Below are 27,613 nucleotides of genomic sequence, written 5' to 3' on the forward strand. Positions count from 1 at the left end.
TTTTTTTTTTTTTTTTTCTTTTGAGATGGAGGCCTTTCTGTTGCCCTAGATGACTCTAACCTTAGACTCAAATAATTCTCCCTAGCCTCCTGAGTTGCATAGACAGGCCACCTCACCTGACAGTTAAACTTTTCTTGATATCCCGAGAGTGGGTAGGGTCAAGGACTCGGGTCATGGCTAAATTCTCTGTATCCTAAATTCCAGTTCTCTTTCAATCACAGAATGGCTATGGGAGCTTAAGCAAGACACCACACCTCTTCTTCCTCACTTATGGGCTGTGGAATGGGGTTGGGGATAAAACTTGCTTGCTAGCTGGGCATGGTGGCGCACGCCTTTAATCCCAGCACTCGGGAGGCAGAGGCAGGCGGATTTCTGAGTTCGAGGCTAGCCTGGTCTACAGAGTGAGTTCCAGGACAACCAGGGCTTCACAGAGAAACCCTGTCTCGAAAAACCAAACCAAAACAAAACAAAACAAAAAAACCTGCTTGCTAAAACACTCTTTAGCTTGCCGCGCCCGGTAAAAAGCCCTTCCGCATCCTGCAAGCCCTCCCATGGCTCTCACGAGAAGTTGGGGTTCACATTGACGTGGTGGGTGCCCTCCACTTTCCGCAGGTCACTCCCGTAGCCCACTGCCACCATACAGTTGATGCAGAGAAGTTGCACATGCTCCGGTAGGAACTGCCCCTGCTGGCTCTCCCGACGGGCTGCACGTGCCGCTCGCTTAACTAGAGATGCCCTCTGCATGTCCTGGATCTGGAGAAGAGGGCGGGGGACAGGACTTGGTCATGGACACCAAGAGACCCAACCTCAGGAAAGCGCTCAGAGTCCCCAAAGACCCCAGATCATTTGTGCCCAGACCCAGATGGGGCTTGTTTTTTGAGACAGGGTCTCTCACTGAACCTGAAACTCCCTGCCTCAGATAAGCTGGCTGGCCAGCAAGCCCAGAAATCCTCCTGTCTGTCTTCCCAGAGTTAAGGTCACAGAAACACATTACTGTGCCCAGACTTTTACTGGACTGGGAATTCGGGTCCTTGTGCTTGTGTGGCCCTTGACTGACTGAGCTATCTCCCCGTTCCCGTTAATGTTGTGTTGTGTTCACCCTTTAAAAAATGTCATGCATAGCTTTTTGTTTGTTTGTTTGTTTGTTTGTTTGTTTGTTTTTATCTTCTTTGGTTTCTCTGTCTAGCCCTGGCTGTCCTGGAACTCACTTTGTAGACCAGGCTGGCCTCGAACTCAGAAATCCGCCTGCCTCTGCCTCCTGAGTGCTGGGATTAAAGAAAGGTTTGGGCCACCACGCCTGGCTCCGCCTGTGTTTTTGTTTCCCTTCTGCCTATTTCCAGAAAGGCTCTCACAAATACACAAAGTATCTGTTCTCCGACCCCCAGCCCTTCCCCNCCCCCCCCCCCGCCCCTGGCACCCTCACTAGGTGATCCTGGAGGGGACCCCAGGAGTGTGTGGATGCAGTCAGAGCCTCAGGTTCTTAGAGGCTGCCGCTGACCTTGGTCTTGAACTCATCAGGGTCCATCTCCTGTACAGCAGCCACCGCCTTCTCCATCAGCACTTCCAGAGCCTCATTGGTTTGCTCCCGCTTCATCTCCCGACTGCCCTCTGTAGCCAGGAAGGAGTATACACTCTGACCAGCTCGAGCACGACCCCGGGCCTGGGAAAATTGACAAAGGTGAGGGAGATGTGGGCTGGGATCCATAAGGGATCCTGCCAGGGCTATAGTGGGGAGGCGGGGCTTAAGTGTACCTGGACCATGGAGATCTCATTGGTCAGGAGCCCATAGCGCACCACCACGTTGCACTGAGCAATATCCAGGCCCTCCTCTGCCACACTTGTGGCCACTAGAAGGTTCAGGATACCATCCCTGAACTCCTGGATCACTTCCTGCTGGTCTTTCTGTTGGAGGGTTCAGGGAAACAGAAAAGGTTTACGGGAACCCAGAGTCCCAGTCTGTCCCAAGGTTATCCCCAAGATCATGTTGGCCTTTTCTAGTGATCCGTAACCCCTAGGACACTCTTTCCTCCCTCCCTCCCTTATAAAAAGACAGATTTTTCCAATATCCTAGGCTGGCCTTGAACTTGCTGTTGTAGACAAGAACCACCTTGACCTTCTGGGTCTATTGCCTCCATCTGTCATCTTCTGAGTGCTGGGATTACAACATACTACCAACCTGGTTTATGGCTCTGTGCTTGTGAGGCAAGCATCCTTCCAGCTGAGCTATAGCTGTAAACCCCTTCCCTAGTGACCTGTAAAAGTCCCTGCCTAGCCCCTATGCCCCATAAGGGATCCCATATTCCTGATCTTCTGCCCTGAGAAGCCATACCACCTACTCATTTTTTTTTTTTTTTTTCTACAAGCCCTTGGGTCCCCGCTACTCTATCCCCTGGGACTTTAGGCAGGGGGAAACTTAAGCGAAAGAGGGTGGGGGTGGGGAGTGTCTCTGTTTAATCCCAGCTCTCTGGTCTCTTGTGTAGGAAGATTCAAACCCTCTTCCCCAGAACCCTGCTATCTCTGTATGAAAAACCCTGTCCCCCTTTCTCCCCTGTGAAAGGCCTCCAGCCATAGCCCAACACCTGGGTCATGTGTGTGCTCTGGCCTGTGTTCCCTGCTCCAATCAGCATCTGCGGCTTGATGCCCACTGTCTGTAGGCAAGGCTGCTGCCGGAGCCAGAGCAGGAGGGAGGAAGTAGTCTGACGGGTTCTGGTGAAGATGATACCCCGAGTGTGGCCAGGACTCCCAAACTGCTTCAGTAAGATCCTTTCCAGCATCTCCAACTTCGGGTTCTCAGGACCCTGAGCTGCTAGCTGGCCCAGCACATTTTTATGGTCTGAAAACACCAAAACAGAGGCACAGGGCTCAGGCCTGGGTGGACAGGGTACTCGAAGGACAGAGTTGTTGCAGAGGACATCTGATTCTGTTCATTCCCTGAGCTTATTTATTATTCCCTCAGCACACTTTAAGAACACATTTCCATTTACTCTCAAGGCCAGCCTTACAGGAAGACATTCTGTATAGAATCCATTGTTCACAAACCCCAGACCAGCAGTCCTCAACACCACCACTAGGACCTTTGCATCTGTTGTTTTAATTTTTTTAGTCAGGGTCTCATGTAGCCCAGGCTAGCCTTAAACTCACTCCCTTCTGCTTTCACTTCCTAAATCTTAGGCTTATAGTTATGGTGGTGTGGTGGTTGGAATACATTTGGCCCCCCCGTAGATTTATTTGTTTGAATGCTTCGCCCTAGGGAGTGGCACTATTAGGAGGTGTGGCCTCATCAGGGGAAGTGTGTCACTGTGGAGACAGGCTTTGGGGTCCCCTATCCTCAGGCTTCACTCAATGCAGAAGATAGTCTTCTCTCTGGGGCCTTCAGATCAAGAAGTAAAACTCTTGGCTCCTCTAGCACCGTGCCTGCCTGCACACTGACATACCAGAGAGGGAGGGAGGGAGGGAGGGAGGGAGGGAGGGAGGGAGGGAGAAGGAAAGGGATAGGAAGAGGGAGAGAGACTGGGACAAGAGTGAAACAGAAGAGATTCATCAGTAGACACAGAGGTGAATGGCCCAGAGGGGAGCAGAGTGGTAGGGCTAGCCACACAGCAGGACCCAGTACTGGGATAAGTTGGGTTAAGCTAGATAGCTGGCAGGGGTGGGGGGTGGGGGGTCGGGGGTGGGTAGGGGGATGGGGGAAGGGGACTGCCCTAACTAAAAGGCTTAAGATTTAAAATATTAAAAAGTGGGATCTGGAGAGACGTCTCAGCGGTTAAGAGCACTGACTGCTCTTCCAGGGGTCCTGAGTTCAAATCCCAGCAACTACATGGTGGCTCACAGCCGTCTGTAATAAGATCTGATGCCCTCTCCTGGTGTGTCTAAAGACAGCTACAGTGTACTATTCATACATAAAATAAGTAAATAATTCTTTTGAAATATAGGTTAAAAAATATCAAAAAAAGCCTCTGTATGATTGTTTATATCACTTGTGGGTCTCAGAGAGTACTGTTATACCCTTTGTTTTAATAAACTATCTTTGTTGTGGGCTGGCAAGATGGTTCAGAAAGGAAAAGCATTTGCTACTAAGCCTGACAACCTGAGTCCGGTCCCTGGCACCCGTGTTAGGAGACAACAGACTTCTAAAAGCTGTCTTCTGACCTCCACATGTGCTGCTGTGGCACATGTACACACACCAATGCACCTCCTCTCCCCAATCAATCAATCAATCAATCAATCAATGTAGTAAGAAATTAAAATATCTCTGTTAATAACCTGACTTAGTTTTATTTGTTGCAAACTGTCACACTTGAGGAAACAAGTTTGCCATACTAGCAGCCTTAGGGTCGGCTTAGTTAGGAAAATAGAGACCCAGGACTCTCCTTGGGTCCTGGTAGCTACCCAGGTACAAATGACCTTAAGCTCTCAAGCAGTCCCAACCCCATTGTGCCTCACCGTCAAACAGCTTCAGCAGCCAGCTTTCAGCACACACCGTCTGTGTTTTTATGGTGTGTTCTCTGTCATAGAAATCTTGCAACATGTCAAGAGCGTCCCGTGCACGGACAGTATCGTGGATAAATAGGGCATCATTGTAGCGCCGCAAATGCAGCGCATACACCCGCTGTTCCTGGAGTCCAGCCTCTGCCGCTGCAGGAAAGAGGTTCAGGGTCAATTTGAAGGCTCTTACATCCCCCAAAGCTCCACCCAGACAGAAACCCCGCCTCTTAAGGCTCTGCCCCTAAAGGCCCCGTCCAGACAGGCTCCCAAGCTGCCCCTCTCACCATTCTTGCACAACTGCACCACTTGCTGCTCATACATCTGGGTTCCAAATTGTTGCTTCAAGTCAGGCATCTCTAGTTGTTGGTGGATTTGGTTCATAAGCTTTTTTAGCAAGTCTCCAAAAGGATCCTGAGCAAGAAGGAGTGAGGGGATGGGGGATTCCCACACTCATGGGAGGGTTAGGGATTATGTAGGACTCAGTGTACTTCCTTGAGAGTGAGAACTTCAAAGTCTTGGGTGTGAAGCATCTTGGCTGGAGGCAGGGATCAGATCCCCACGTGCAGCTTCTATTGTCTCACTTATGTTATCCCTTTGCCTTGTGGCCTGGGTACAGTGATGTGGAGAGCCCTGGGTCAGCCCTGTCATTACAGACATCAGTGAGTGTCAGCAATAAGGAAGCAAACTGGTCCAGCCTCAACACCAAGCTTCGTGGCTTGACAGTACCACAAGCCAATCTGAACAGTAGGCTATGGACTTGGGCTACAGGTGCCTCGAAGCACAGATAAGGCAGGTTGGAGCAACAGAGGAATAGGCAAGAGACCTGAAGTGACAAGAGCTGGGGAAGGTGGAGTCAGGACCTGTGCCTAGGTGCCCTAACTCGGCACCAGACCCCAAGCCTGCCCCGTGGCCCCTCACACACCTGTGTGCGCCTTTGGCAGAGGTCATACTGCTTGCAGGGCTTTGGATTATGCGTCAGCAGCTGGGAGTAGCAATTCTTTGGTGACATGATGTGGCATGTATCCAAATTCGCACAAAGCTAGAGGCAACAGAAAGGCATCATGGAAAGAGGAGTCAGGTGGTATTTGAGGGAGGCAGGGTCCTGGCTAAGGACAGGAAAGCCTGAGGCAGGGCCACTGGAAGTTAGGATTCGTTTCATAAAGTCTGAAGTGCATCCAGTGAGTGACTAATACTCCCGCATTGATGAGAGAGAGGAACTTAGATTAAAATGACCATGAAGAAACGATTGAAAATCAGCAAAGAGGTCTGGAGAGATGAATCAGAGGTTAAGAGCACTGGTTTCTTGCTCTTCCAGAGATCCTGAGTTAAGTCTCAGCAACCACATGGTAGTTTATGATCATCTGTAATGAGATCTGGTGCCCTCTTCTGGCCTGTAGGCATACCTGCAGGCAGAGCGCTGTACGCCTGATAAATCTTTAAATAAAAAAAAGAAGCAGTTCCCATTTTCATAGTTCCCAGGTCAAACTGCTTCCAGTTTCTAGCACGAACAAACTCCGAAAATAATTAAAACTAGTTCTATGACAGAGTCGTGGGGATGGCCAGGGGAGACTGGGACAACGACAGGGCTGTTTGCTGAATGGTGAAAAGGAATCTGATGGAGGTTCAAAAGCAACGGCATTCCAGGCAAAAGGAATAGTAAGTTCAAAGGGTCCCACAGCCTCATATGCTCAAGGTAGTCGAAGAGACCAGCACAGCCACAGTACGAAGAGTGTATTTGGTAGGACTGGGAGGCAGGACAAGCAAGGATCTATGGTGGGAGGGGCTCAGCTGACCTGTAGGATGTGATTGATAGCCCCTTGGAGCTTGGTGGCCCCTCCAGTGCCTGGGGAGGCTGTGAGACCCAGGACCTGGGGGAGGGGCTCTGCCTTCTTCAGCTTCTGTTCTAGGTACCGGCTCAAGATGGTGTTGTAGACGGTGTCCTTGTGGGTGTGGTGACACTCGTCCACCACAATCAGCGAGAATTCTGGGGGCACATGAGAGAGAGACAGGGGTTTGCTGCCACTGATGCTTCTTTGGTGAAATCCTCATTCTTCTCTGAGGATTTCCTCTTCCCTTCCCTACTTTGGGCTGGGTCCCAGACAGGGAGCAGGGAGGAATGAAAGCGAGGCACAGCTAGAGGAAGGGGGCTTGCTCACCTGAGAGCACATCCTGTGAGCAGGTCACAGCTTTCCTTCCCCCTCACCTGTGAGCTCTACGTGTTCATCCTCCTCAGAGCTGTTGAGTGCCAACTGCAACAACTCCGCCGTACAGATGAGCAGGTTGTGGCTCCGAGCCATCAGGCCGAAGCCAGCTCGTGATCCCATGTCCCCGCTCAGGGTTGTTACGGTCCACTGCTTATCCAGCATGCGCCTGAACTCCTCAGCATGCTGGTTCACCAGGTGCACCTGGGAGGGAAGAGGAACGAAGAGAACCTGGATTGGGGTGGGGGTGGGAAATGGCAGTTGTTGGGAGTTGGGGTGGGGGAAGCTGGGAGGAGCAAGATGTCAGGACATGGTTCAGGACCCAGCCACCTCCTGAACCAAGGTGAGAAGACTTGGCAGAGCAGTAGTCTAGAAGAGATGAGCTAAGAGACCCCACTTCGGGAAGGACAGACCACTCACCCTATTGACCAGTACCACCACCTTGCCTCTGTCTACTGTCTCTAGATGCCTCTTGGCCACAAAGGCAGCTGCCCGGGTCTTCCCAGCCCCCGTGGGCAGCCATATAATGATATTCTTGCCCTCCAGAGCAGGTAAGATCACTTCCCACTGGTAGGGTCGCAGCTCCATTCTGAAATGGCAGAGGGATCAGAACACGTACTGTCCCCTTCCTCCCAGCCAGCCCAATAAGCTGCAGAGGCTGTTCTTAGCCGAGAACTCATAGATACGGACCTGGAACCTGCACTGGCCAGGGTTGGGATGGGATTTGGAAATGAATAGCAGACTAGCTGGTCTCTGCTGAGGCTTCTGAAGCTCTGGAAAGCCCAGGCTGGCAGCTCAGCAAATAGAAATGAAACCGAAACAAGGGGAGGAGCCAGCCGGAGCTGGAGCCCAACCCAGCAATCAAAAAAAAAAAATCGAAGACTGGCAAGGGAGATAGAAATAGGACAGGAATAGGCGGTCACTGCTCCTGGGTTCTCTACTTCCTCAACTGTTTTCAGTTGGCAGTAACCCTGCCCATCTGGGCTGAGCTTAAGGCCTGGAGGTGCTGACCTTGGCCGCCTGTTTCCTGGACCAGGAGTCGGGAAATAGGCAGGCATTAAGGACAAGCTCTTGCTCTCCCTTTGTGGGGGAGACAGGCTGGAAGTTACTGAAGCAGAGGGGGTAAGGGACGGCAGTCAGGCAGGTCCATCACCCCACTATATATTGCAGGGTCAGTGGCACAGTGTGGCCTGAAGCTAGGCTTTCAGGTTAGAAGAGGCAGGACTAGAGGGGCAAAGGTCAGTCTGCTATGTCTGAAACCGGACCCCCCCAAAAACAATCACACAGGAGAAAAAAAAAAGCTTTATTGTTCCCTCCGAGGGACTAATGCCAAGGAATGAATGGTCCTCCTGCCCCCAATCCTGGGGGGACAGATGGACAACAGTGTAGGACGAGCCAAGGCCCCTCATGATTCCTCCAGTCTGGGCTGTTTCCATGTGAAGGCTACTCACTGAATAGTCCTGGCCCTGGGGAACAGGCACATGGACCAGGCTCAGAACGCTCAGCCTGCATGGCTCTATAAGGACTAACAGTTCATCCCCTGGCCACCAGACATTCTACAAGGGGCTGGCCCCAGACCAGACGTCTCTCCAAAGTTGGATGTAAGGAAGGTGGGAAGAGAGCTGCAGGCTTGGGATTGAGTGCCTGCTGGCCAGAAAGTCTGCAAGATCTGGGGCCCCTGGCTGGAGTTCCTCCCACTGAGTCTGGGAGAGGGGGGCCGGGAGCACCCAACGGATCTGAGGAGACGGAGGCGGATGTCGCAGATCCCAGCTGGGGACTATTTGTCGATGAGCCCTCCCTCTTTGAGCTTGAAGTAGAAGAACTTCTCCAGGGCACTGGCGCAGCGGCAGTATTCGCTGTCTGGGGGATTGTACTCCCGGCAGTTGGCAATGACCCGCTGCAAGTCAGCTACGAAGAGCTTCCGGGTTACATAGTAGCGACTGCGCAACCTTTCTGTCATGGTCTTCAGGTCTGGGTCACAAGGGAGAAGGCACATGAGTTTAAGAGGTGAAGGGATATAATGGGCTGCCCACCATGGTGGGTGCCTGACAGAGCAGACAGGAGTCAGACTACCCTGCCAGACTGGGGGCTGTCCTCACCGATGGGGAAGCGGATGACCTCGTAGTAGTCAGGAGCCTCGGACTTCTTCACAGGTTCCATGAAGGGCCAGGCACTAGGGTGTGACTACAGAGAACAGAGGAGCTGAGGACAGGCCCAGTGTTTACCACCCAACCGAAGACCACCACCAACTTCAGTTACCGACAAGAGGACCTTGGCCTCCCACCTTGATCTGAGCCAGCAGGTTTTTGAGGGTCGTATACAGCTGATCAGGGTCCTTAAGCTCCTTGCTGGAAATGACAGATACCAAGGCTGAAGTCTGGGTCCTAACACACACCCATTTCCGTGTTCATTCCCCCTTGACTGAATGAACACTCACCCCTTCTCCTTTCCCAGTGGCTTCCAGCCTGTCTCTCCTGCAAAGGGATAGAAAACATCCCTCAGAATGCCTGCCCATGCCCTGAGAATGCCCCCCTGCCCTTTCAGCCAAGGCCCCCTGCTCACGAATGCCAGGGACGCTCTCCACGGGGATCTGCCTCACTCCCTCTTTGAAGCAGCTGAGTCCAGGGTAGACCTTGCGGATCTGTGCCTGTTTGCGCTCAATCAACTTCTTGATGATCTGAGGAAGCGAGGATCTGAGGGGGCCAACTCAGGCCCAATCACCCCCAAGACCACGGTCAGCAAATGGTAACATTTACTTTTGGCTTTTTCTAAGAGGCAGGGAAGGAACCTAAAACCTGGCCTGTCTCTACCACACACACACACACACACACACACACACACACACACACACACACACTACATTGTCTCTGTACATAAACTTCCCTATGCACACCCACAAAATCCCTATGGAGACACATGTGCACCTCTTTCTGTTTCTTGATGATGTGGGACAGCTCTGTGTAGGGGATTCGGGGATTCAGCTCACACTCCATCAGCGTCGCTCCTTCATAGTCCTTGATGTAGCCCAGATAGCGGCTCTTGGGTACCTTGATGTCCTTGGAGAAACCCTAGATGAGTGGAGAGTCAAGACACAGTTCATCAGCAAGGACTCTCTAACGTTCATAGCCACTTCTCCAGGATTGATTGAGAGACAGCACATAGCGCGTCTCTTTCTGTATCTCTGAACATCAGGGCAGCAGTGTGAGAACTGCACCTGCCCCTGTAAAGGCTGCAGGCCGGCTGCTCCTCACCGCCTGCCATCCCCAAAAGGACCTTCCAACCCCTGGCCTTGTTCTTCAAGGGTGGCAAAAGTAGGGAGAGGACAGAAAGGGGTGGGCCCTTTCTCACCGGAGCCAGGGGTCTCCACTACTGGATGCTGTGCACACAAACTAGGGCCCCAGGCGGCAGGCATGAGCTTGGTGAGGCCAGGGCTTACCTGCTTTTTGAAGTAGCCAATGGCGTACTCGTCTGCATAGGTGAGGAAGTAAAGGATGCTGTGTTTGATGTGGTACTCCTTCAGGTGGTTCATCAGGTGGGTGCCATAGCCCTGGGGGGGAAGATGGAACAGGGTGGAAAGGAGATGGAGAAGCCAAGGCAGAGAGGCCAGGTGGCTATCAGAGGATCAGAGTTTGTGGAGAGAACGTGAAGGATTTCTAGGTGCTTGCTCGGGGACAGATTCAGCCCTTGAGTCTTCAAAGAGCCATCTGACAGTTAGCCCACGACCAGGTATTAAAAGCCCCATTTCACAGGAAAAACAACACCAAAAACACAAAGAACAGTCTGAGGTCAGTGGACCATGGACACAGCAGAGCTGGGCTCCAACCCAACACAGCTGTGGCCCCACCCCTGGGGTTTTAGAATAAAGGGGGAGAGCAGAAAGGAGTCACAGAGGCCTGTTCGTGTCAGGACACAAAGCAGGAGAATGAAAAGCCCAAAAGTAGTTTGTTGTGAAAAAAGACAGAAGCTGGGACTATCAACTCCCCAAGGTATGGAAATCTTCCTGTGAAGAAACCATGGGTCACTTTAAAAGTGACCTTGGGGTGGAGCTCAGTTAGTAGAACACCTGCTCAGAGTGCACAAAGACCTGGGTTCAATCCTCCGCAATGGATAAGACCTGGTGTGGTGTTGCACACCTGTAACCCCAACAATCTGGAGGCAGGGAGAAGTGGCTCACAAGTCTAAGGTCCCCTGGATTGCACAGTGTGCTTAAGGCTGGACTTGGCTACATGAGCCCTTCACTGAAACAGAAAGTCCCTAAGGTTAACATAGAAATATTGATTGTTGGGAGTACAACTCACTGGTAGAGTATTTACCCAGTGTGCACAGGGCCCTGCATTCTATCCCAATATCAGAAAAGAACAAAACAAAACAGAACAGACAAACAAACAAAAAATTCAACTGCTGATTTGGGTACTTTTTTCTTTTTTTCTTTTTTTGGTTTTTTGAAACAGGGTTTCTCTGTGTAACCCCGGCTGTCCTGGAACTCACTCTGTAGACTAGGCTGGCCTCAAACTCAGAAATTTGCCTGCCTCTGCCTCCCAAGTGCTGGAATTAAAGGCGTGTGCCACCACGCCCAGCTTGGGTACTTTTTGTTTGTTTGTTTCGTCAGGACAGAGTTTCTCTGTGCAGCCCTGGCTCACACAGTAGACCAGGCTGGTCTTGAACTCGGAGAGATCCCTGTCTCTGCCCCCTGGATTAAAGGTGTGCACCACTACTGGCCAGCGTGGTACTTTTTTTTTTTTTTTTTTTTTTTAAAACCAGTATTTTCTCAATGATCAGTTATCAAGATAAAGCTGCCACCCTGTGGGAGTAGAAATGTCTGTCGATACAAGAAGGGCCAAGGGCACAGATACCCTGCCATCAGAGGCAGGTGGTAGAACGGGGTCGTGGCCAGGGGCGCTGTGCTCACCTTGACCTGCTCATTCGAGGTGACGGCACAGAAGACGATTTCTGTGAAGCCCTGAGTGGGAAACATGCGGAAGCAAATGCCACCGATGACCCGCCCATCCTTGATTAAGGCCAGGGTCTTGTGCTTCCTAAGAGAGAGGGGACATGTCATGGAACTCACCTGTCCTCTCCTCACTCCCCAGGTCCCTCAGCCCTGAAAGAAGGAAGTGTCATCAGGGATAAGAACAGAGGGAAGGAACGGAACCTTGAAAGGTGGAGCCCTGTTATTAGGAGAGCGTCCAGTGTAGCGGGATGGGAAGTGAAGCAGTTCAGGGGCTGGGGTCCCCCAGAGACTCACGGGTCAAAGACAAGACGGGCGATATATTCCTTGGGCATTCGTGGCAGCTGGTGGGAAAAGACATTCTGCAGCCCCACGAGCCAGAGCAGCACGCGTCGGTTGGCCTTGGGCGTCAGAGAGTTGCCAATGACGTGGAACTCGATGATTCCTCGCCGTTCTTCCAGGCGAGCTGTTTCATCTCGAGCCGCGTTGGCAGAAAGCAGGCTTGTCTAGGCAGAAGAAGAGGGTCAAGCAAGGGCCTTGGGGTGGGGATCCCTTCCCCTACAGGCCGACAGACTGGGCTCCCTACCTCGGGCCCCAACATGGCAGCGGGGTCAGTGATAGTCAGCATGACCTCGTTGACCAGCTCCATGGGAATGTCACCCATCACTCGGAGCCGCTTAGCATCCTCCAGGGTCAGGTTCTCGGGAAGCTTCCTCTTCTCTCCTGCTGGGGAGGACGACAGGGTCACCCCGGGATAGCAGGAAATGTGCAGGGAAGGGTGAATGTGGGCCAGGGGTCAGTGGTCAAGTACCCACCTGGCATGGGCTCAGTCCCCGTGGAATCTAGGCTCAGGGAGCTATTGCTGCCTCCACCCATGGAAGGACTGAAGATGGGTGTGCTGGGGACAACTGTGGCACTGACTGTGGCTGCAAGAGAGAGGAAATCAAGGATGGGGAATGGAGGGTGTGGCGGAGAGGCCATGGTAGGGCCTTTAGGAGCATCCAGGCCCACTCAGCCCTGTCTGAGCCCCAAGGTACCTTCCCGTTGCTACCATACCCCACCACTACTATCGCAGAGGCAGCAGGCCAGGGCGGCCAAGCAGACCCTGTAGAGCTATTGTGTCACTTACCTGGCCGGGGCACAAGCTGTGTCCCCTCCGAAGGCGGCATGGTGAAGCCCGACTCCCAGATGGGAGAATTCGCCCCGTATATCTCTTCCTCAAGCATGGACAGAAACCTGTAGGGAGGGCACGGCTGTCCCACGACTCCAGCCTTCAGTTAGGAGTTGCCTGGGCCAGACCCCAGAGGGATGAGAAGCCAGACAGACAGACCCTGTTCTCAGTGGGTGGGAGGAGACAGCAGCTCCTGCTGTCTGGGAACGCTTAGTGTGCTGAGCGGGGATCAGGTCCCCTCCTGCTCAGGACAGGACACAGCCAGGATAGAGACTAGAGACCCAATGTTGTCGTGATGTGTGGCCAAGGAGAACGGGTCTGAGCGGATGCCATCCCCTGTACGGCTAGGCAGGGCACCCAGTCACCTGAATTGCCTGAGTCCCCTCTCTGTCAGTTTGGTCTAGAAGGACCCAATCTTGTCACCTCTTGTTCCCACAAGCTTGTTCCCAGATTCAAATGGGAAGAAGATGTGGCACAATAGAGGCAAATGTATAGAGAAAGGAAGAATGCAGAGATGGGTAAAGGCTTCACCCAGAAAGTAAACTCTTGACTTCTCAGAGCACTGTGGTAGGAGGGACTCTCAGGCTGTATCCAGGCGCCCAGAGGAAACTATTAGTAACAATCTATCTATCAGGGGGCTGAGAGGGGGGGTAGCTAGCTTGGGCCGTGTACCTCCCATCCCCAGACTAGCACATACTAGCAAGTAGTTTCTGGGCCATGGGCAAATCTGCTAGGTAGACACCCAGATCCCAGAAGGCCCATGAAGGGAGAGGAGGGACCATTCCAGGAAGCCTTCCTGGAAAAAAGCAAGGACATGAATTTGGGGCAAAATCCCAGTAGGCCAGACTGAGCCTTACTTGGGGAAGTGAGTGAGGATGAGGGTTCTCTTCTCAGGCACCAGTTTGTCCTTCTCCACCCGAAATTTTTCCAGTAGCTGCCGGCGGGTGACAGTGAAAATGGACCGCAGAAGGCTTCGGCCAAACACGTGGGTGGTCTCGTATCGGGGGAGGCTGTCGCAGCTCTGGGGCACGTGGCAGTAACAGAGCCATCTGGGGGAGGTGGAGCGGCAGGTGAGGGTGGGGACCACCAGACTGGCTGTACAGGCCCCCCCTGTAAGGCCCTGCCTGGGCTTACCTGGTATAATTGACCTTGTAGGTAGCTACATCCTCAGACTGGGATCGCTGCCGGAACTGAGCAGGTGTCTCCAGTTTCCAGTAGTTAAGGCAGAGCAGGAACATCTTGGAGAGCTCAAACATCGTCTGCCGCTCTCGGGGGGCCAGGTGGCTAAATTTGTACTGCACAAAGTTCAGTACACCCTGAGGAGTAAGGAGGGGACAAAATCAGGAGGAGGTGTGGACAGCCAACAGAGGCATGTCGAATAGGAGGGACTCTGTGAAGAGAACCTCTGACCCTTCCAACTTCCACACCCACTCTGAGGTTAGCAAACACCATGTCCCTTCCTCGAACCTCTCTTCTGTTCTCAGCTTGAGGAAATAAAACACTCTCCACCCTCTTAAGTCGCCTTTAATCCTGCTATATGCCCGTCCTACCTGCTCAATGTTAGGCTTCTCAAATGGGGGGCTGCCTAGGGACCCCTCCACCACTGGCCGTGTCATCTGCAGGATGCACTTCCGCAGGAGCTGTAAGGAAAAGGGAGGGGGGGAAACCAGGAGTAGAAGATCAGAGAGCAAGACCCCCAACACACACCAAAGCTGCACCATCTTTACTCCGTGAAAACTCACCTTGAAGAGGTAGAAATAGACTTGTTTGGTGTCTGTGTCCTCTTCCTTGTGAACAGACATGAACAGATTTTCTACATCTACTACCATTCCCAAGAGCCGGTTAATCTCGTCCTCTGACACATTCTCCAGGTGGGACACATGGTCCGCTGCAAGATGGTTTACATTAGGGCTGGGAAGAACAGAAGAGCTCCACGGGGCTTGATTCCTGTACCTCCTCGGAACTTAGACACACCTTTGATTCTCCAATTCTTGACGGACAGGGAGACCCAGTGTTCTCAGTTCTCCCATCAGCCCTTGGCTCCCTGCTACCAAAGCAGATTTCCTTTTTTCCTTCCATGGGACATTCACATTTATTCCCTACCCAATATTTCCTTAGAAAGTCTCTGGTTTCTCTAAGAAGCTCTGTGGGTACTTATGTCGCCCTGTTCAAACAGGACCTGGCTCCTGCCCTCCGCCCCAGCTCCAAAGATGGTGCCTGCCTTACCCAAGGGGTGCTCACAGCTACGGCATAACTCGCTCAGGTTGGCAGCTGGCTGCTGGAGGTCCATGCGGGGTGCGGTGGGGGGCTTGGGGTTTTTCCAGCCATTACACTTGCAGGTTTCATTGGCCTGGAGGCGGAAGGATCAGTGTGTACCCCAAGCGCAAGAGCGGCTCTACGGCTAGAGCTTCGCCCCCATTCCCACCCCAGCCCTTGGATGCCCCAAGCCCCGCCCCTTTCTCCCTAGGCCCCGCCCCCACCTTGCAAGCTGAGAAGACCCCTAGTTTCTCAAGCTTCTTGGCACGCGGCAGACCCCGGACTTGTGCCTTCCTCTGGCTAGCGCGCTGCTGCTGGCTCAGGCCAGGTCGAGCCGGATCCCCCCCACTTCCTACCCCGGCCCCCCCAGTCCCTGTGCTCCCAGCTGGGGCTGCAGCTGGGGCAGGAGCTGGTGCCGGAGTCGGAGCCGGAGTGGAGGCTGAAGCCGGACTGGGCGAAGGAGTCGAAGTTGGGGCAGGGGCTGGGGACTGAAGGGGCCGGGGCTGCGCTGCCGGGACCGGGTTTGGGGCCTGGGAAGGTTCCGCCATGGCCTCCCCCGCAGCGGAGCGGCGCCGCGCTCCCAGCCCTAGGGCCGCATGGGCAACCGGCGCACAGTGCGCAGGCGTCGCGGCCCCGGCGCACGATGGGAGTCGTAGTCTTCCTTTGCCGTTTTCCATCCTTTGGCCTTCCAGACTTTTCTTTTTCTTGGTTCCAGACAACCAAATGTTGCTTGATTGAGCATCCTAGGTTTGACCACTACTTCATTCTAATCTTTTTTTTTTTTTTTTTTTTTTTTTGAGTTTTACGAGACAGGGTTTTTCTGTGTGGCCCTGGCTGTCCTGGAATTCATTCTGTAAACCAGGCTGGCCTCGAACTTAGAAATCCGCCTGCCTCTGCCTCCCAAGTGCTGGGGATTAAAGGCGTGCGCCACCACTGCCCAGCCATTCTAATCTTTTTTTTAAGCCACCCGAGATAGTGACAGTTAGTATCCTCTTGGGAACAAGAGGCACCCCAGAACACTGGCAGGCTGAAGGATTTGTGGATGCTGCCCTTTTAAAGTCCATAGGTGGAAGAACAGGCCTGGGCCTGGGGTTGGCTCCCACACTGCAAAAGCCTGCCCCATTGTGGCTGCTGGCTAAGGCTTACAGCTACAATAGAGATGAAATGTAACATTAATTCTACTATTTCAACTGTGGTGTTCACACATATGAATTAACTTTGACAATCAGCTTTTTTTTTTTTTTTTGAGACAGGGTTTCTCTGTGTAGCCCTGGCTGTCCTGGAACTCACCCTGTAGACCAGGCTGGCCTCGAATTCAGAAATCTGCCTGTTTTGCCTCCCAAGTGCTGGGATTAAAGGCGTGTGCCACCACTGCCCGGAGACAATCAGCTTTTTCTATACTTGGGTTGCTGTTAAACAGAAAGTTTTATTTTCAAAAGAACAGAGACATAGTTGTGGGCCATTCTGCTGATGAATGTGTGTTCGTGCACGGGCATTCGTGTGTGTGTGTGCTGACAACTAAAGAACCAGAGAGACAACGCCAGCCCAACACTGCAAGATGCAGAGGGTAGGGTGTGGTCCCCACTTATGGCTTGCCTAGCCAGCTTTGAAGCTGGAGAGATTCCTGACTTCATACCCTTCCATCCTATCTCCATCTTTTTCCTTGCCCAACCCTTAGTGTGTGTGTGGGGAGGAGCCAGAGAAAAGCCAGTTTCTTCCCACTGTAGAGGTAGACTGTGAAAGGTCAGGGAGAGAGAGTTCTTCCTGGAAGATCAGGAAGGCCCCCTCTTTTGGTTCAGTCCAGAGAACAATTTTCCTTGCCCCAGGCCCGATTCTTAAAAGGGCAGGGTAGGGCAGGGCAGGGCAGGGGCAGAGCAAACCAGACCCGTCAGCTCCCAGGATGGAGCTGTAATCCCGCACATTCAGGTGATCCAGGTCCTTCCCAGCCTCCTTCCTGCCCTCTGATGTAAGAGAAGGGCCCAGGGAGAAGCAGGTCCTGGACAAAAGCTGCAGTGCTTGCAAGGAAGATAGAGAGACTTGAGCGTTTGCCCTTCTGGATGGGAAGAGTGGGCGGGCCCTTCCTCTCCGCACCCGCCCCGGATGAGGGGTTGGGGAGCCCTCGCGCCCTCAGGCAGCAGTTGCACTCTCGGATGCAGCGGGTAGGGAGCAGTTTCTCCACCGGGCAGCGCGAACCCGGGGAAAACCGGGTAGCTTCCCGATGTCCCAGCGTGGCCCTTGCCGAACGAAATCAAGTGGCCACTCTACCCGTGAGGCTGCTCAGGGATGAGGTGCAGGGCAGTGGCTGTGAGCAACCAAGTTTCCAGATGAAGGTGGATGCCCAAGGTTTCGCTCCGGAGGACTTGGTGGTGCGGATAGATGGCCAGAATCTGACGGTGACCGGCCAGCGGCAACACGAGTCGAATGACCCGAGCAGGGGCCGCTACCGCATGGAGCAGAGTGTTCACCGACAAATGCTGCTCCCGTCGACCTTAGATCCTGCAGCCATGACCTGCAGCCTGACCCCCTCCGGCCATCTGTGGCTTAGGGGACAAAACAAGTCCCTACCTCCCCCTGAAGCCCAAACAGGCCAGTCCCAGAAACCCAGGAGGGGAGGCCTTAAGGGTTCCTTAAACAACGGAAGTGTGAAGAAGCCTTAAAGTCTCTCAGTGTTCTTCCTGAGGGTGAAGAAGCCCAAACAGACTAGGCCCTGAGACTCAGGAGGGGAGGCCCTAGGCACTCCAATCTACCCTAATGTATTAAACCGAGGTGTGCAACAGCCTTAAGTCCCTCTGCTTTTTTCCTGAGGGTGAAGGGTTGGAGCTGTAGGGAGTGGGGTGACCAGGGGAGTCATCTCAATAATCAAGTTTCTGGCCCTGAGATAAACTGGGAGTGTGTATGAATTTAGCCAATAGCAATAGCTCCAGCAGGGGGCAGCAGAGACCCGGGACAGCCTAGCTGTTGCCATGTTCAGAATCCGCAGATGGTTCTGAACCAGGATGGACAGTGTTGAACCTGGCATGGAGGTGTCATGAAGGACAGAGGTAGTGATGGACTGTAGCACCGGCCTTATGACTCGGTGTTTCTCATCAGGGAGAGGATTAAAAAAAAGGGGGGGGGGTCCTGAGTCCTAATGTGGTTCTATCAAAAAACCCTCACAGGTCACTTCAGACACCAACAATCTTCAAATACAGGTTGCATATCCTTTAATGTAAGCTGGGGGGAGCCAGATGTCAGCCCCAGGTCAGTCCTATCCTCTTCCACCATCAGAACTGCCAACAGCAGGGCTTTTCTTTTGGTTACCATGACCACCAGCATCCTCTCACACACAGGGAGTAGAGCCATTTAATGAGATTGGACGATTCCTTTAAATTAACTTCAGGAAAAACAGAGAGGCTATGTATGGCCTGATCAGCTGCCAGAGAAGGACGAGGAAGACGGAAGACAAGCGTGAGGTCGATCGATCGGCTGACTATATTGACAAGATACTGATTGGTTACATGGTGAAGAAAACATACAATACAAAATACAGAAAAAGTTGGTTCCATCCCTCCCACTCCCTCCCCCTTACCCACCCACCCCCGAATACTCATCATCGTGATTTGGTCAGAACAGGGCTCAGAGCCAGAGGTCAGGGTGACCAAGGGTGGAGGGATCCTGGGCCATGGGTGTCCAGCTGTCACAAATGATGCTTAAGTAATGCTGCGGTTTCTCTCCCAGTGTAGAGTCAGAATGGGAGGAGGCTGCAGCCTGACTGACAGCCAGCTGAGGGAAGAGCAGCCTGTCCCTTCCCCAGCCCAGGGCCTGCCCACTGTCCCAGCCTAAGACGCTCCCCACAAGTTAAGATGTGGGTGCTCTTGCTGAGTCCACTCTCCAGCAAGAAGGAAAGGAAGGTGACTGCTCCAAGCCCTGTCCCCATGGATGAGGAGCACAGGAGCATGGCTACTACCAGCAAAGGGCAAGTGGGGGAGCAGTAGAAAGGGAACTGGGAAGAGCAGAAGATCATATATATTAAAAAAGTGACTTAAGACTTAAAATTGAATTAGTATTTGTACAGAAAGGTGCAGGTGGAATAACTCCCTCCGGCCTAGGATCAAAGTTATGCGGAGGATTCTTGATGGACCCTTCCCCTGCCCCCAGTGGTGGCCCGAGTTGTTAAGTGCGATTGGTTAGAGTAGATTCCAGTCGGGTCATTGTGGTGGAGGAGTGGGGGCAATGGCAGGTAAGGGGGCTCAGTTGCTGCAGCACTGGCTCCGGCTGGCTGGGTTGCTCTCCTGCAGATCCACACCTCTGGTTCGGCCCGGAGCCCCGGCCGCATTCTGGGGCTCATTCTTGGGAAGCTTCTTAGCTGTTTGGGAGAGAAGGGGAAATGTGTCTTGGGGTCACCCTAACACTCTCCCCTAATCAGTGACAACCAGAATACTGGAGGGCTTGTGTGCCAGGTATACTGTGTGTCTCTAGAAACTGAAGTAGAAAACTTGCCCAAAACCAGAGTGACAACCAGCATTGCCAGGATTTGAACTCATAGAAGGATTCCTGAGGCAAATGAGCTAAAGTCCTATGAGGGAAGAGATGGCAATGGAAGGCTCTGACATGGGCAGGAAGTATAACACTTAGACTGGTCCAGACATTAGAAAGTTTTGCATCTGGGAGTCAGCTAGATAATTTTATCACTTTATTTTTTATTTTAGGTATATGAGCACACTGTCACGGACACACCAGAATCGGATCCAATGATTGTGAGCTGGGAATTGAACTCATGACCTCTGGAAGAGCAGCCGGTGCTCTTAACTACTGAACCATCTCTCCAGCTCAATTTTAATCAGTTTAAATGGTAAAAATTCTGTTAGGGAAGATATCCCACAGATCCACTAGAGACCAGCACACAGGGTTCTGTTCTGCTCAGGGGAAGGAGAGGGAGAGACAATTTACCTATTGCCATGAAAATTTCATTCACGTTCATTGCAGTCTTCGCAGACGTCTCCATGAACAGCAAACTGTTGTCATCTGCATAGGCTTGTGCTTCCTGATTCAGGCACGTGAGGAAGAAAGTGGGAGGGGACCATGGCAGGGCTAAGACCCAGGATAAAAGCTTCCCTGGTCTCTGCCCTTATAAATCAAGAGACTGACTGGGCAAATGCGGGAGTTTCAGGCTTAGGGTTCCCCTGTTCTGGGTTTCCCCAAAACACCAGCATCATCTGCTCTGCACTCACATGCTACACCTCGCAGTTCACAAATATTGGCAGATTCTCTCTTTTTCTTTTTTGGTTTTTGAGACAGGCTGGCCTTGAACTCAGAAATCCTCCTGCCTCTGCCTCCCAAGTGCTGGGATTAAAGGCGTGCACCACCACGCCCGGCATGTTGGCAGATTCTTAATCAATAGCTTCCATAGGTCCTCTCTGTCTACTTGCTCTTCAAAATCACCAGGTTAAAGATCCTTCTGGAGAGAGATATCCTGCACTATATCTGCACATCTGGACAAAAGCATGAGCATATGTGGATGCCACCTGCAGCACTGTCTCTAGTCCTCAGCAGTTATAAACAATCCTGGAGGCCATCGAGTTAGGAACTGGAAAAAGGTGAACTGCGGGGTGTGGAGGCTCATGATTGTAACCCCAGGAGAATCAAGAGGTTCAGGAGCTCAAGGCCAGCAGTCTGGGCTACAAACTACATGAGATACTTCCTGCTCCCCACCCCTACAAACATAGGACACTGTACCATACAGTACATGTAGTACACAGCATATTTCCATCCACTATGTAAAGTAAAAGATATGTACATTTTTGGGAAAATCAAAACCTGGGAATTCTTAAGAGAGGCTGAGTTTCTAGGATTAAAGACACTAAACTCATTCTTTAGGCCTTGTTGGAATATTTGAAGTTTACATACATGCATTGCCAAAAAAGTACTGCTTCAGTCCATTTGGCTTACAAAGCAAATGTGCAGAAATATTACCTATCCACCCCCCTCCAACACAAAGACAATTCCTTTATGGCCTGTGCTTGAATCCTGAGAGGGCAGCAGATGAGAGCTTACACTGCCTGCCACCTTACAGGGCCCAGGCAGCTTGGGGAGGCCTCCCTCATGGAGCCAATTCACCCTTCCCCAAGTTCTGTCACTTTACCTGAAACTCCACGGCTCTCTTGCTGGCCAGGTCTGCTTTGTTCCCAGCTAGTGCAATGACGATGTTGGGGCTGGCCTGCCTCTGTAACTCCTTCACCCAATTCTTAGCCCGTGCAAATGTATCCTGAGGAGACAGGATTGGAATGTCAAAGGGACAGAGGAAATAGTCTACTCAGGGTTACTCAGTTGCAAATGCAAAGTGGCATAGCCACAGGCATCTGAAACATCATCCCAGAAGATTCTTACGAGAGCTCACCAGTCAACAGGAAATCTGCCCATACACTACCCCAGAACAGAAGGCTGAGTGGTCTGAAATGAGGTTGTTTGTTTGTTTTTAAGATTTATTTCATCTATGTGAGTATATTGTCTCTGTCTTCAGACACTCCAGAAGAGGGCGTCAGATCCCATTACAGATGGTTGTGAGCCACCAGTGATTGCTGAGAATTGAACTCAGGACCTCTGAAGAGCAGTCAGTGCTCTTAACTGCTGAGCCATCTCTCCAGTCCCCAAAATGAGGTTTTTATAATCCAGTTCTTGGGGATTTACAGAAATGAAGGACAAAGAGAAAAGAAAGTCTTTACTGTGTTGGTGATGTCATAGACCACAATGGCTGCTTGGGCTCCCCGATAATACATCGGGGCCAGGCTGTGATAGCGCTCTTGGCCAGCTGTGTCCCAGATCTCAAACTTGACCGTTGTATCGTCTAAGCAGACAGTCTGTGTGAGGAAAGCCGCTGCAAGAGAAAAGGTAGAGTCATTAGGCAGGGAAGAACTGGAAACCACCCTGACTTATTCTTGGTTGTTGCTTCTGGCATGTAGAAGCCTGTCCACACAGGGCAGGTGGGGCTTGTAGCTCCTGTGTGTTGTCTGGGAAGTGCCTGCACTTGAGCCATTTCAGAGCCATCCTACAAAGCACAGCAGAGGCCAGGAAGGGGGGGCATGGGGGATGCTGATGCCAAGCCAGAAAAGACCTCATCCCCCTAGCCTTCTTCCCACTGCCCTTCACAGACCCATTCTAGTTCACAGGTGACTGTGACCTTCAGTTTCAGGAAGGCATTCTCTCTGGGAAATATACACTGTCACGCTGCCAGGCTGTGGCTGGGTGGCTGGCTTCCCAACCACCCCTGCCACCTCCAGGCACTCCAGCTAGCCACCATCCCCACTGTGACCCGGAATCGTTCCTGTATGGCCAGCATGTGGTTTGAATACAGATGCCACCTGAGACAGGAATGCTGTTGCCTACAAATCTACCAAGAGAGCAGAGAAAGGACTCAAATCCAAGGGTGGCTCTGGCCTCTTGAGGTTCACACTGACTACAGATGTGAGAGGCTAAGGCAAACATGCTTTGAAGGAGAATCCTGGAGCTGGGACAGACAGGTAGACAGATAGGGTTCCCCATACCTGGACCCAGCAGAGGATTCTGACAGTTCTGTGGGAAGCTGTTTTCCTTGTTACCACTAATCCCCTACACCCCCCTCCGCCCACCCAGCCCACTGAGGAGCCTGGGCTGCCAACTCACTTCCCCCTCTCTAGCTCCTGACAGAGCTGAGGAGGCAGTGAGAAGACTGCTGACATGGCTCATTCTGTTTCCAGCTGCCTGGAAATCTCCTACCAACCAAGAGAGCAGAGGAGAAGGATGACTCAAATCCAAGGGTGGCCCTGGCCTCTTGAGGTTCACACTGACTGTGGACATGAGAGACTTGAGTCCAGAGCTTATTCACATCCTAAATGCTGACCAATGGGGAATCAGAGATACCCTCTGAGCTCCAGAAAGAACAACGGTCAGTAGCAGAGGACAGGACACACATACTGCCCTGTGGGAAAAAAGACCTCACAGCCACACAACTAATAAAGAGGCAGAGTGGGGCCAGTTTCCAATCCCTAGGTAATTCTTAGCATCCTTGCTTTTTGGGACGGAGCATAAAGACTGACTGCTGGATTCAGCCCCAGGGCGCATAGACAAAAAGGCGGTCCCAGGCCAGACAGATCCGGTTTCTGCCTGCGCAGCCTTCCTCCTGACTCCCTTTGCTCACTCACCTCCAATTGTGCTCTCCTGGTACTCGTGGAACTGCCCCTTGACAAAGCGGAGGACCAGGCTGGATTTACCCACTGCAGACTCGCCCAAGAGGACCAGCTTAAACTGACAGATCTTGTTGCCAGCAGCTGGTCCATTGGGTCGTGCTGCACCTCCTCGACCCGCCATGGCACGCGGCTCTGTAGTAGTACCAGTGAGCGTGGGGGTGGGGCCGGTGCTATGCAAAGAGGCACTTAATGGGAAGGGAGGCCTCCAACTGCAGGGAGAAATCAGAAGTAGGGAGTTAGAATGAGACTGTCACAGGTGCCTCCCTGATGACCTGGATAACTGCTCTTGCCGCTAGACTTCCAGCCCTTCCCACAGGGTTGAACAGCAAGTCTTCACTAGACTGAACTATATTCTCTCCTGCAGAGCGGTACCAAGCAAAGTGGTTTCTCAATATTAGACTCATGGGTCCTAAGCAAAAACTCAGACTTCCTTCTCTCAAAAACATAAATTCACTTACAAAATCCAAGAGAGGAATAAATAACAGCATGAGTCAACAGGGTCATTGGGCTCCACCTCCCCCCCCCCAAAAAAAAAAAGGCCCAGGAAGACAACTAGGATTTAGGTCATCAAACAATAAGATTGTAGTTTATGCGCACAAGCCTACTCTGCACAGGAGCAGTGTGGGGAGGCGGGTGAAGCACAGTAGGTCCTGGCAGCCAGCATCTCAGATAAGGTGCTTATGGGCACTCAGAGACCAAGGCCTGGCCAGTTCGAGTTGTTATCAGAATGACCAGGCTTGTATCACACAGTAGAACGACTGACTGACTTTCTTGGCTTTCTGAGGCTGGACTATGTATACCAGAATCAAAGCAATGCCCCCTCGCTCTTCCTCAGCTTCTTTCTCCAGTCTTCTCATTTTAGATGGGCCTGCAGTCTTACACACATTAAAAAATAAACCACACAGAAAACCAAACATGCTCTGAGGCCGAAGCTCTGCCCCCAGTCTCTGCTGCCAGCTCTCCCTTTTAAATAGAGACCTAGCTTCCATTCTCTGCTGGCAGAGGCAAGGGTGACACAAAGAAAGCTTAGGGGGAGGGTGGGGGTGGAGGCAAACATGACACTGAGACCCACACCCTTAGCAACTGGTGGTCCAGCCCTGTGGTTACCACTCAGCTGCAGAAACTCAAACTTTTTGGAAGCTTCCAAACTACACAGAAGGATGAGAAGCCTCTAGAAGACATATATCAAAAGACAGTCGAACACACATAGGGAGAGCTGACCTGCCCCTGAACAGGAGGAGTATATCCCCTATAGCCCAGGGACAGGAGCGTGATGAACAGAAGCCTGTGGAAAGCTCTGTGCCCCTGCAAGAAGCTGACAGCAAAGGGCCTGCTTTGTTCAGCCTCAAATCCTTTTGCACATCCAGAATCTCCCTCCCAGCAACTCATTTAAAAAGTGAGCTTCAGGAAGAATGACTCACTAACCAGGAGCAACGGTTTCCTTTCTGGGCAGCACCAAAGGAAAAAAGCTTTGAAATGGGGGCCACCTCTTCCCCAAAAGCACAAGGAAGGAAGTGGGGGGGGGGTGCAATCTTCAATATGATTGCTAACCAGAAATGTCATCTAGATATGCCACAGGTAAGACGCTTTCTCATTCACCCCGACAGGAAAGACAAGGCCCGTGCAGTGTCCTGGGGGAGCTTCCTCACAACGCCTATGCGTGTTCTAGGAGCTCAGGGTGCTTACCTCAGGAATCACTCTGAAAGACAGAGCTAGCACTCGTGGAGAACTGCACTATTATCTCTTTTGAGCTTTAACATAACCTTCCATTTTTATAGATATAACTTGACAGTATTAAGTGCCCAGGTCAAGGCCATTCCTATACAAGTGACAGAGCTGGGATGTAACTTGGGTTCCTACACACAAGCTCATTTGTTATCGGGCTGTTCTCCCTGCTGGGGAAGAACAATGAGGGCCATGCCCACCCTTGGTGTTGGTTTTGAGTGGCTGCAGCAGTTCCCCTGGCTCAGCAAGGTGACCCTGATACACAGTGGAATTTACAAGTTGGTGATTACCCCGAGTGCACATGACACAGGGCAGACTCCAGCTCAAGCACAAGAAGGATGAAGGAGAGGGGCAGGGGAACAGGACGCCCTGGCTGCAAGAAACCACGGCAGCTGTGGGAGAGAGACAACTACTAGCACAGGCAGCAACCTTCCCTCTCCACAAGTCGAAAGCCAAGTGTCAGCCCTACCAAACCCATAGCCCTGTTAACCTGCCCAGCCAGAATGTGATCTGCTTCTTCTCATTCTTCTTCTTCAAGCCAGAAAGGGAGAAAATGAGTTCTCACCAACAAGTCTCAACCTTATCTGTATGTGGAAGCCATCTGTGGGGAGTGCTGCTCATCCAGGTTCAGGACAGAGCCAGCCAACTATCTGCAAGTACCACTGAAATACAAACAGGGCTTGAGCAGCTCGCATGAAGCAAACAAAGGACAGCTTGAGGTGCCAGGAGTGTGACTATCTCAAGGCATTCCTGGGTTACCTCACACAAGTCACCTGAGCTAAGTCAAACCAGAACAATTAGTGACGGGGCACATCAGGGTTAATGCCAGCGTGTCCGCCCATAGTGCAGCACCTTCTCCACAGACTGGTAAGCAGGCCCTCCTGGCTTTGCTAGTACACTGAGCAAGTTCTACCCTGTTGGCCTAAACTGGCTGCTGAAAGATCCTTCCGTTCTCCTGGCCCTGCCTCTAGAAACCCCTGAGCAGGTGCTCATAGCCCTTTTTATTGTCTACTGCCTCGAGGCTTTCCTGGCCCCAAGAAGGGATCACATGAGCAGAAGTGTCTGACCTTTTCAGCCAATAAAGCACTAAGCAAGACAATTTTTGTCATGAAGTAATGCAGTGATAAGAGCATGTCTGAAACAGGTAAAGGCCACACCTAGGTTCCCAGGAAGGCTTACACCGTCTACTCCCAAGGCTAAAAACCCAGGAGATATATCCCTGCTGGGTGGTAAAAGTGAATTAATTCATGTCCTGCACTGTCCTGCCTCCTGGTATGAGTGTGTGGTATATGTATATGTGTGTGTGCTGTACATGTATGTATGTACCAGGCTATTTTCCTCCCAGCCTCAAATTCCCCAGGGATAACAACTCAAGACTCAAAATATATTTATAAATACTTAGGCCATACAGCTAATAATTTAAAATAACCCATTTATACCAATCTACATTCTGCCACATGCCTAGTTACCTCTACTCAAGGACCAAATATCTCCTCCTCATGTTTCTTTGGTGAATCTTCCCATGCCAAGCTCTATCCCAGAATTCTTTCTGCCTACTGGATGCCCCACCTTCTATTCTATGCTTTCCTATAGGCCATAAGTTTTGATTGACAGATGATGCACCCATATAATACACAAGATATTCTCTCTACATGTGGAGGTGGTGTATATGTGCATGTGGTATGTGTGTGGTATATTTATATAGTATATGTATATGTATGTGTGGTGTATGTGTGTGTATATATATATATATATATATATATATGCATGGTGTATGTGTATGGGTTTATGTGGTAGATGTGGTATATATGTATATGTATAGGCAATATTTTGTGCACTGTGTAAAGGTTGTGTTGTTCAAATGCTGATTTCTCTGCTCTCATATCTTGTTTCAATCCAAACACAGCACTGTAATGCTTAGGTCCAGAATCTGTCTCAAATTTGTATAAACAATTCTTACAATTTATTCTCAGCCTTGTCAATAAATGTTGATCACACAACCGTTGGGCAAAAGGCGGAGAGAAAAGGGCAGAAACCTCCGCTAGCCAAGGGAAAAGAGAGGAAAGGAAGAATTTTGGAGTTTGGGGAGAAAAGGAAGGGGTCTGAGAAGACATCATGGGAAGAAACATCTAAAGCAGAGAGAGCTAAATCTGTAAGTATTAACTGGGATCATGGCTGGTAGGTAGCCAAATTTGTATTGGAGTTATTTATAAATCAATTATTACCCAGCTATTGAAATATAGCTTGAAATAAATCTTGGCTTCTCTGTATTGTTTCTGAAGACTAGCAAAGGTAAAGAAATACAGCTGCCAGATTAATTCACTGTTAACATTTATATTAATTAATTTTACATGTGTGTGTAGTATATGTGTATGCATGTGTGGTGTACATATATGTGTGCAAGGAATCTTCCCTTCTGAACTAGTAGCAAAGATATTCCATATTTTAAAGTAAGTAGCAGAATAAGTTTAAGTTGTTTGGAGTAAAGAAATCAAGTCCTTGGGGCTGGTGAGATGGCTCAGTGGGTAAGAGCACCCAGCTGCTCTTCCAAAGGTGCAGAGTTCAAATCCCAGCAACTACATGGTGGCTCACAACCATCCTTAACAAGATCTGACTCCCTCTTCTG

The 27,613-nt window shown here is 51.3% G+C and overlaps 4 protein-coding genes across 6 annotated transcripts in view; 1 reads left to right on the forward strand and 3 right to left on the reverse strand.

Annotated features, from left to right (window-relative positions):
• Positions 1-7,456, reverse strand: part of Dhx58 (DExH-box helicase 58) — a 9,862-nt gene extending 2,406 nt beyond the window's left edge. The window contains exons 1-11 of the mRNA XM_021213563.2: positions 7,377-7,456; positions 7,107-7,275; positions 6,689-6,890; positions 6,279-6,469; positions 5,408-5,524; positions 4,770-4,896; positions 4,444-4,635; positions 2,580-2,833; positions 1,753-1,902; positions 1,499-1,660; positions 563-753 (exon numbers count right to left, since the gene is read on the reverse strand). Of these exons, the coding sequence (XP_021069222.1) occupies positions 563-753; positions 1,499-1,660; positions 1,753-1,902; positions 2,580-2,833; positions 4,444-4,635; positions 4,770-4,896; positions 5,408-5,524; positions 6,279-6,469; positions 6,689-6,890; positions 7,107-7,274 (1,754 nt within the window). The 5' untranslated portion in view covers position 7,275; positions 7,377-7,456. The remainder of the gene's footprint in view (positions 1-562; positions 754-1,498; positions 1,661-1,752; positions 1,903-2,579; positions 2,834-4,443; positions 4,636-4,769; positions 4,897-5,407; positions 5,525-6,278; positions 6,470-6,688; positions 6,891-7,106; positions 7,276-7,376) is intronic.
• A 521-nt stretch (positions 7,457-7,977) lies between these two features.
• Kat2a (lysine acetyltransferase 2A) lies at positions 7,978-15,666 on the reverse strand. Of its 2 annotated transcripts, none has more exons than XM_021211462.1 (18): positions 15,286-15,666; positions 15,032-15,155; positions 14,548-14,693; positions 14,356-14,445; positions 13,940-14,121; positions 13,663-13,854; positions 12,764-12,870; positions 12,450-12,560; positions 12,221-12,357; positions 11,932-12,140; positions 11,596-11,722; positions 10,123-10,233; positions 9,611-9,754; positions 9,249-9,363; positions 9,124-9,160; positions 8,971-9,034; positions 8,786-8,870; positions 7,978-8,657 (listed from the first exon to the last, which is right to left on the reverse strand). In XM_021211462.1, the coding sequence occupies exons 1-18, from the start codon at positions 15,607-15,609 to the stop codon at positions 8,464-8,466; spliced, it is 2,499 nt and encodes an 832-aa protein (XP_021067121.1). In that variant the 5' UTR covers positions 15,610-15,666; the 3' UTR covers positions 7,978-8,463. The 2 variants fall into 2 exon arrangements, with proteins under 2 accessions (XP_021067121.1, XP_021067120.1); XM_021211461.1 differs by having other exon boundaries at positions 12,221-12,360.
• Positions 15,667-17,196: 1,530 nt separating this feature from the next.
• Positions 17,197-17,833, forward strand: Hspb9 (heat shock protein family B (small) member 9). Of its 2 annotated transcripts, XM_021211388.2 has the most exons (2): positions 17,197-17,650; positions 17,752-17,765. In XM_021211388.2, exons 1-2 carry the CDS (start codon positions 17,212-17,214, stop codon positions 17,763-17,765), a joined length of 453 nt encoding a protein of 150 aa, XP_021067047.2. In that variant the 5' UTR covers positions 17,197-17,211. The 2 variants fall into 2 exon arrangements, with proteins under 2 accessions (XP_021067047.2, XP_021067045.2); XM_021211386.2 differs by having other exon boundaries at positions 17,204-17,833.
• A 408-nt stretch (positions 17,834-18,241) lies between these two features.
• Rab5c (RAB5C, member RAS oncogene family) overlaps positions 18,242-27,613 on the reverse strand; it is a 24,437-nt gene continuing 15,065 nt past the window's right edge. Inside the window, exons 2-6 of the mRNA XM_021211979.2 lie at positions 23,218-23,471; positions 21,763-21,914; positions 21,183-21,305; positions 19,991-20,084; positions 18,242-19,406 (exon numbers count right to left, since the gene is read on the reverse strand). Of these exons, the coding sequence (XP_021067638.1) occupies positions 19,291-19,406; positions 19,991-20,084; positions 21,183-21,305; positions 21,763-21,914; positions 23,218-23,383 (651 nt within the window). The 5' untranslated portion in view covers positions 23,384-23,471 and the 3' untranslated portion in view covers positions 18,242-19,290. The remainder of the gene's footprint in view (positions 19,407-19,990; positions 20,085-21,182; positions 21,306-21,762; positions 21,915-23,217; positions 23,472-27,613) is intronic.

This window comes from Mus pahari, chromosome 14 (genome assembly GCF_900095145.1).
Source record: "Mus pahari chromosome 14, PAHARI_EIJ_v1.1, whole genome shotgun sequence".
Taxonomy (NCBI): Eukaryota; Metazoa; Chordata; class Mammalia; order Rodentia; family Muridae; genus Mus; species Mus pahari.

Excerpts from the sequence above, each read along its gene's own strand:
- Hspb9 (XM_021211386.2), top strand. The coding sequence starts at position 17,212 with ATGCAGCGGGTAGGGAGCAGTTTCTCCACCGGGCAGCGCGAACCCGGG.
- Kat2a (XM_021211461.1), bottom strand. The coding sequence starts at position 15,609 with ATGGCGGAACCTTCCCAGGCCCCAAACCCGGTCCCGGCAGCGCAGCCC. Across the intron at positions 12,871-13,662 it reads ATCCTCACTCACTTCCCCAA|GTTTCTGTCCATGCTTGAGG; the intron begins GTAAGGCTCAGT and ends CCCTCCCTACAG. Across the intron at positions 12,141-12,220 it reads CTGCCATGTTGGGGCCCGAG|ACAAGCCTGCTTTCTGCCAA; the intron begins GTAGGGAGCCCA and ends TCTTCTGCCTAG.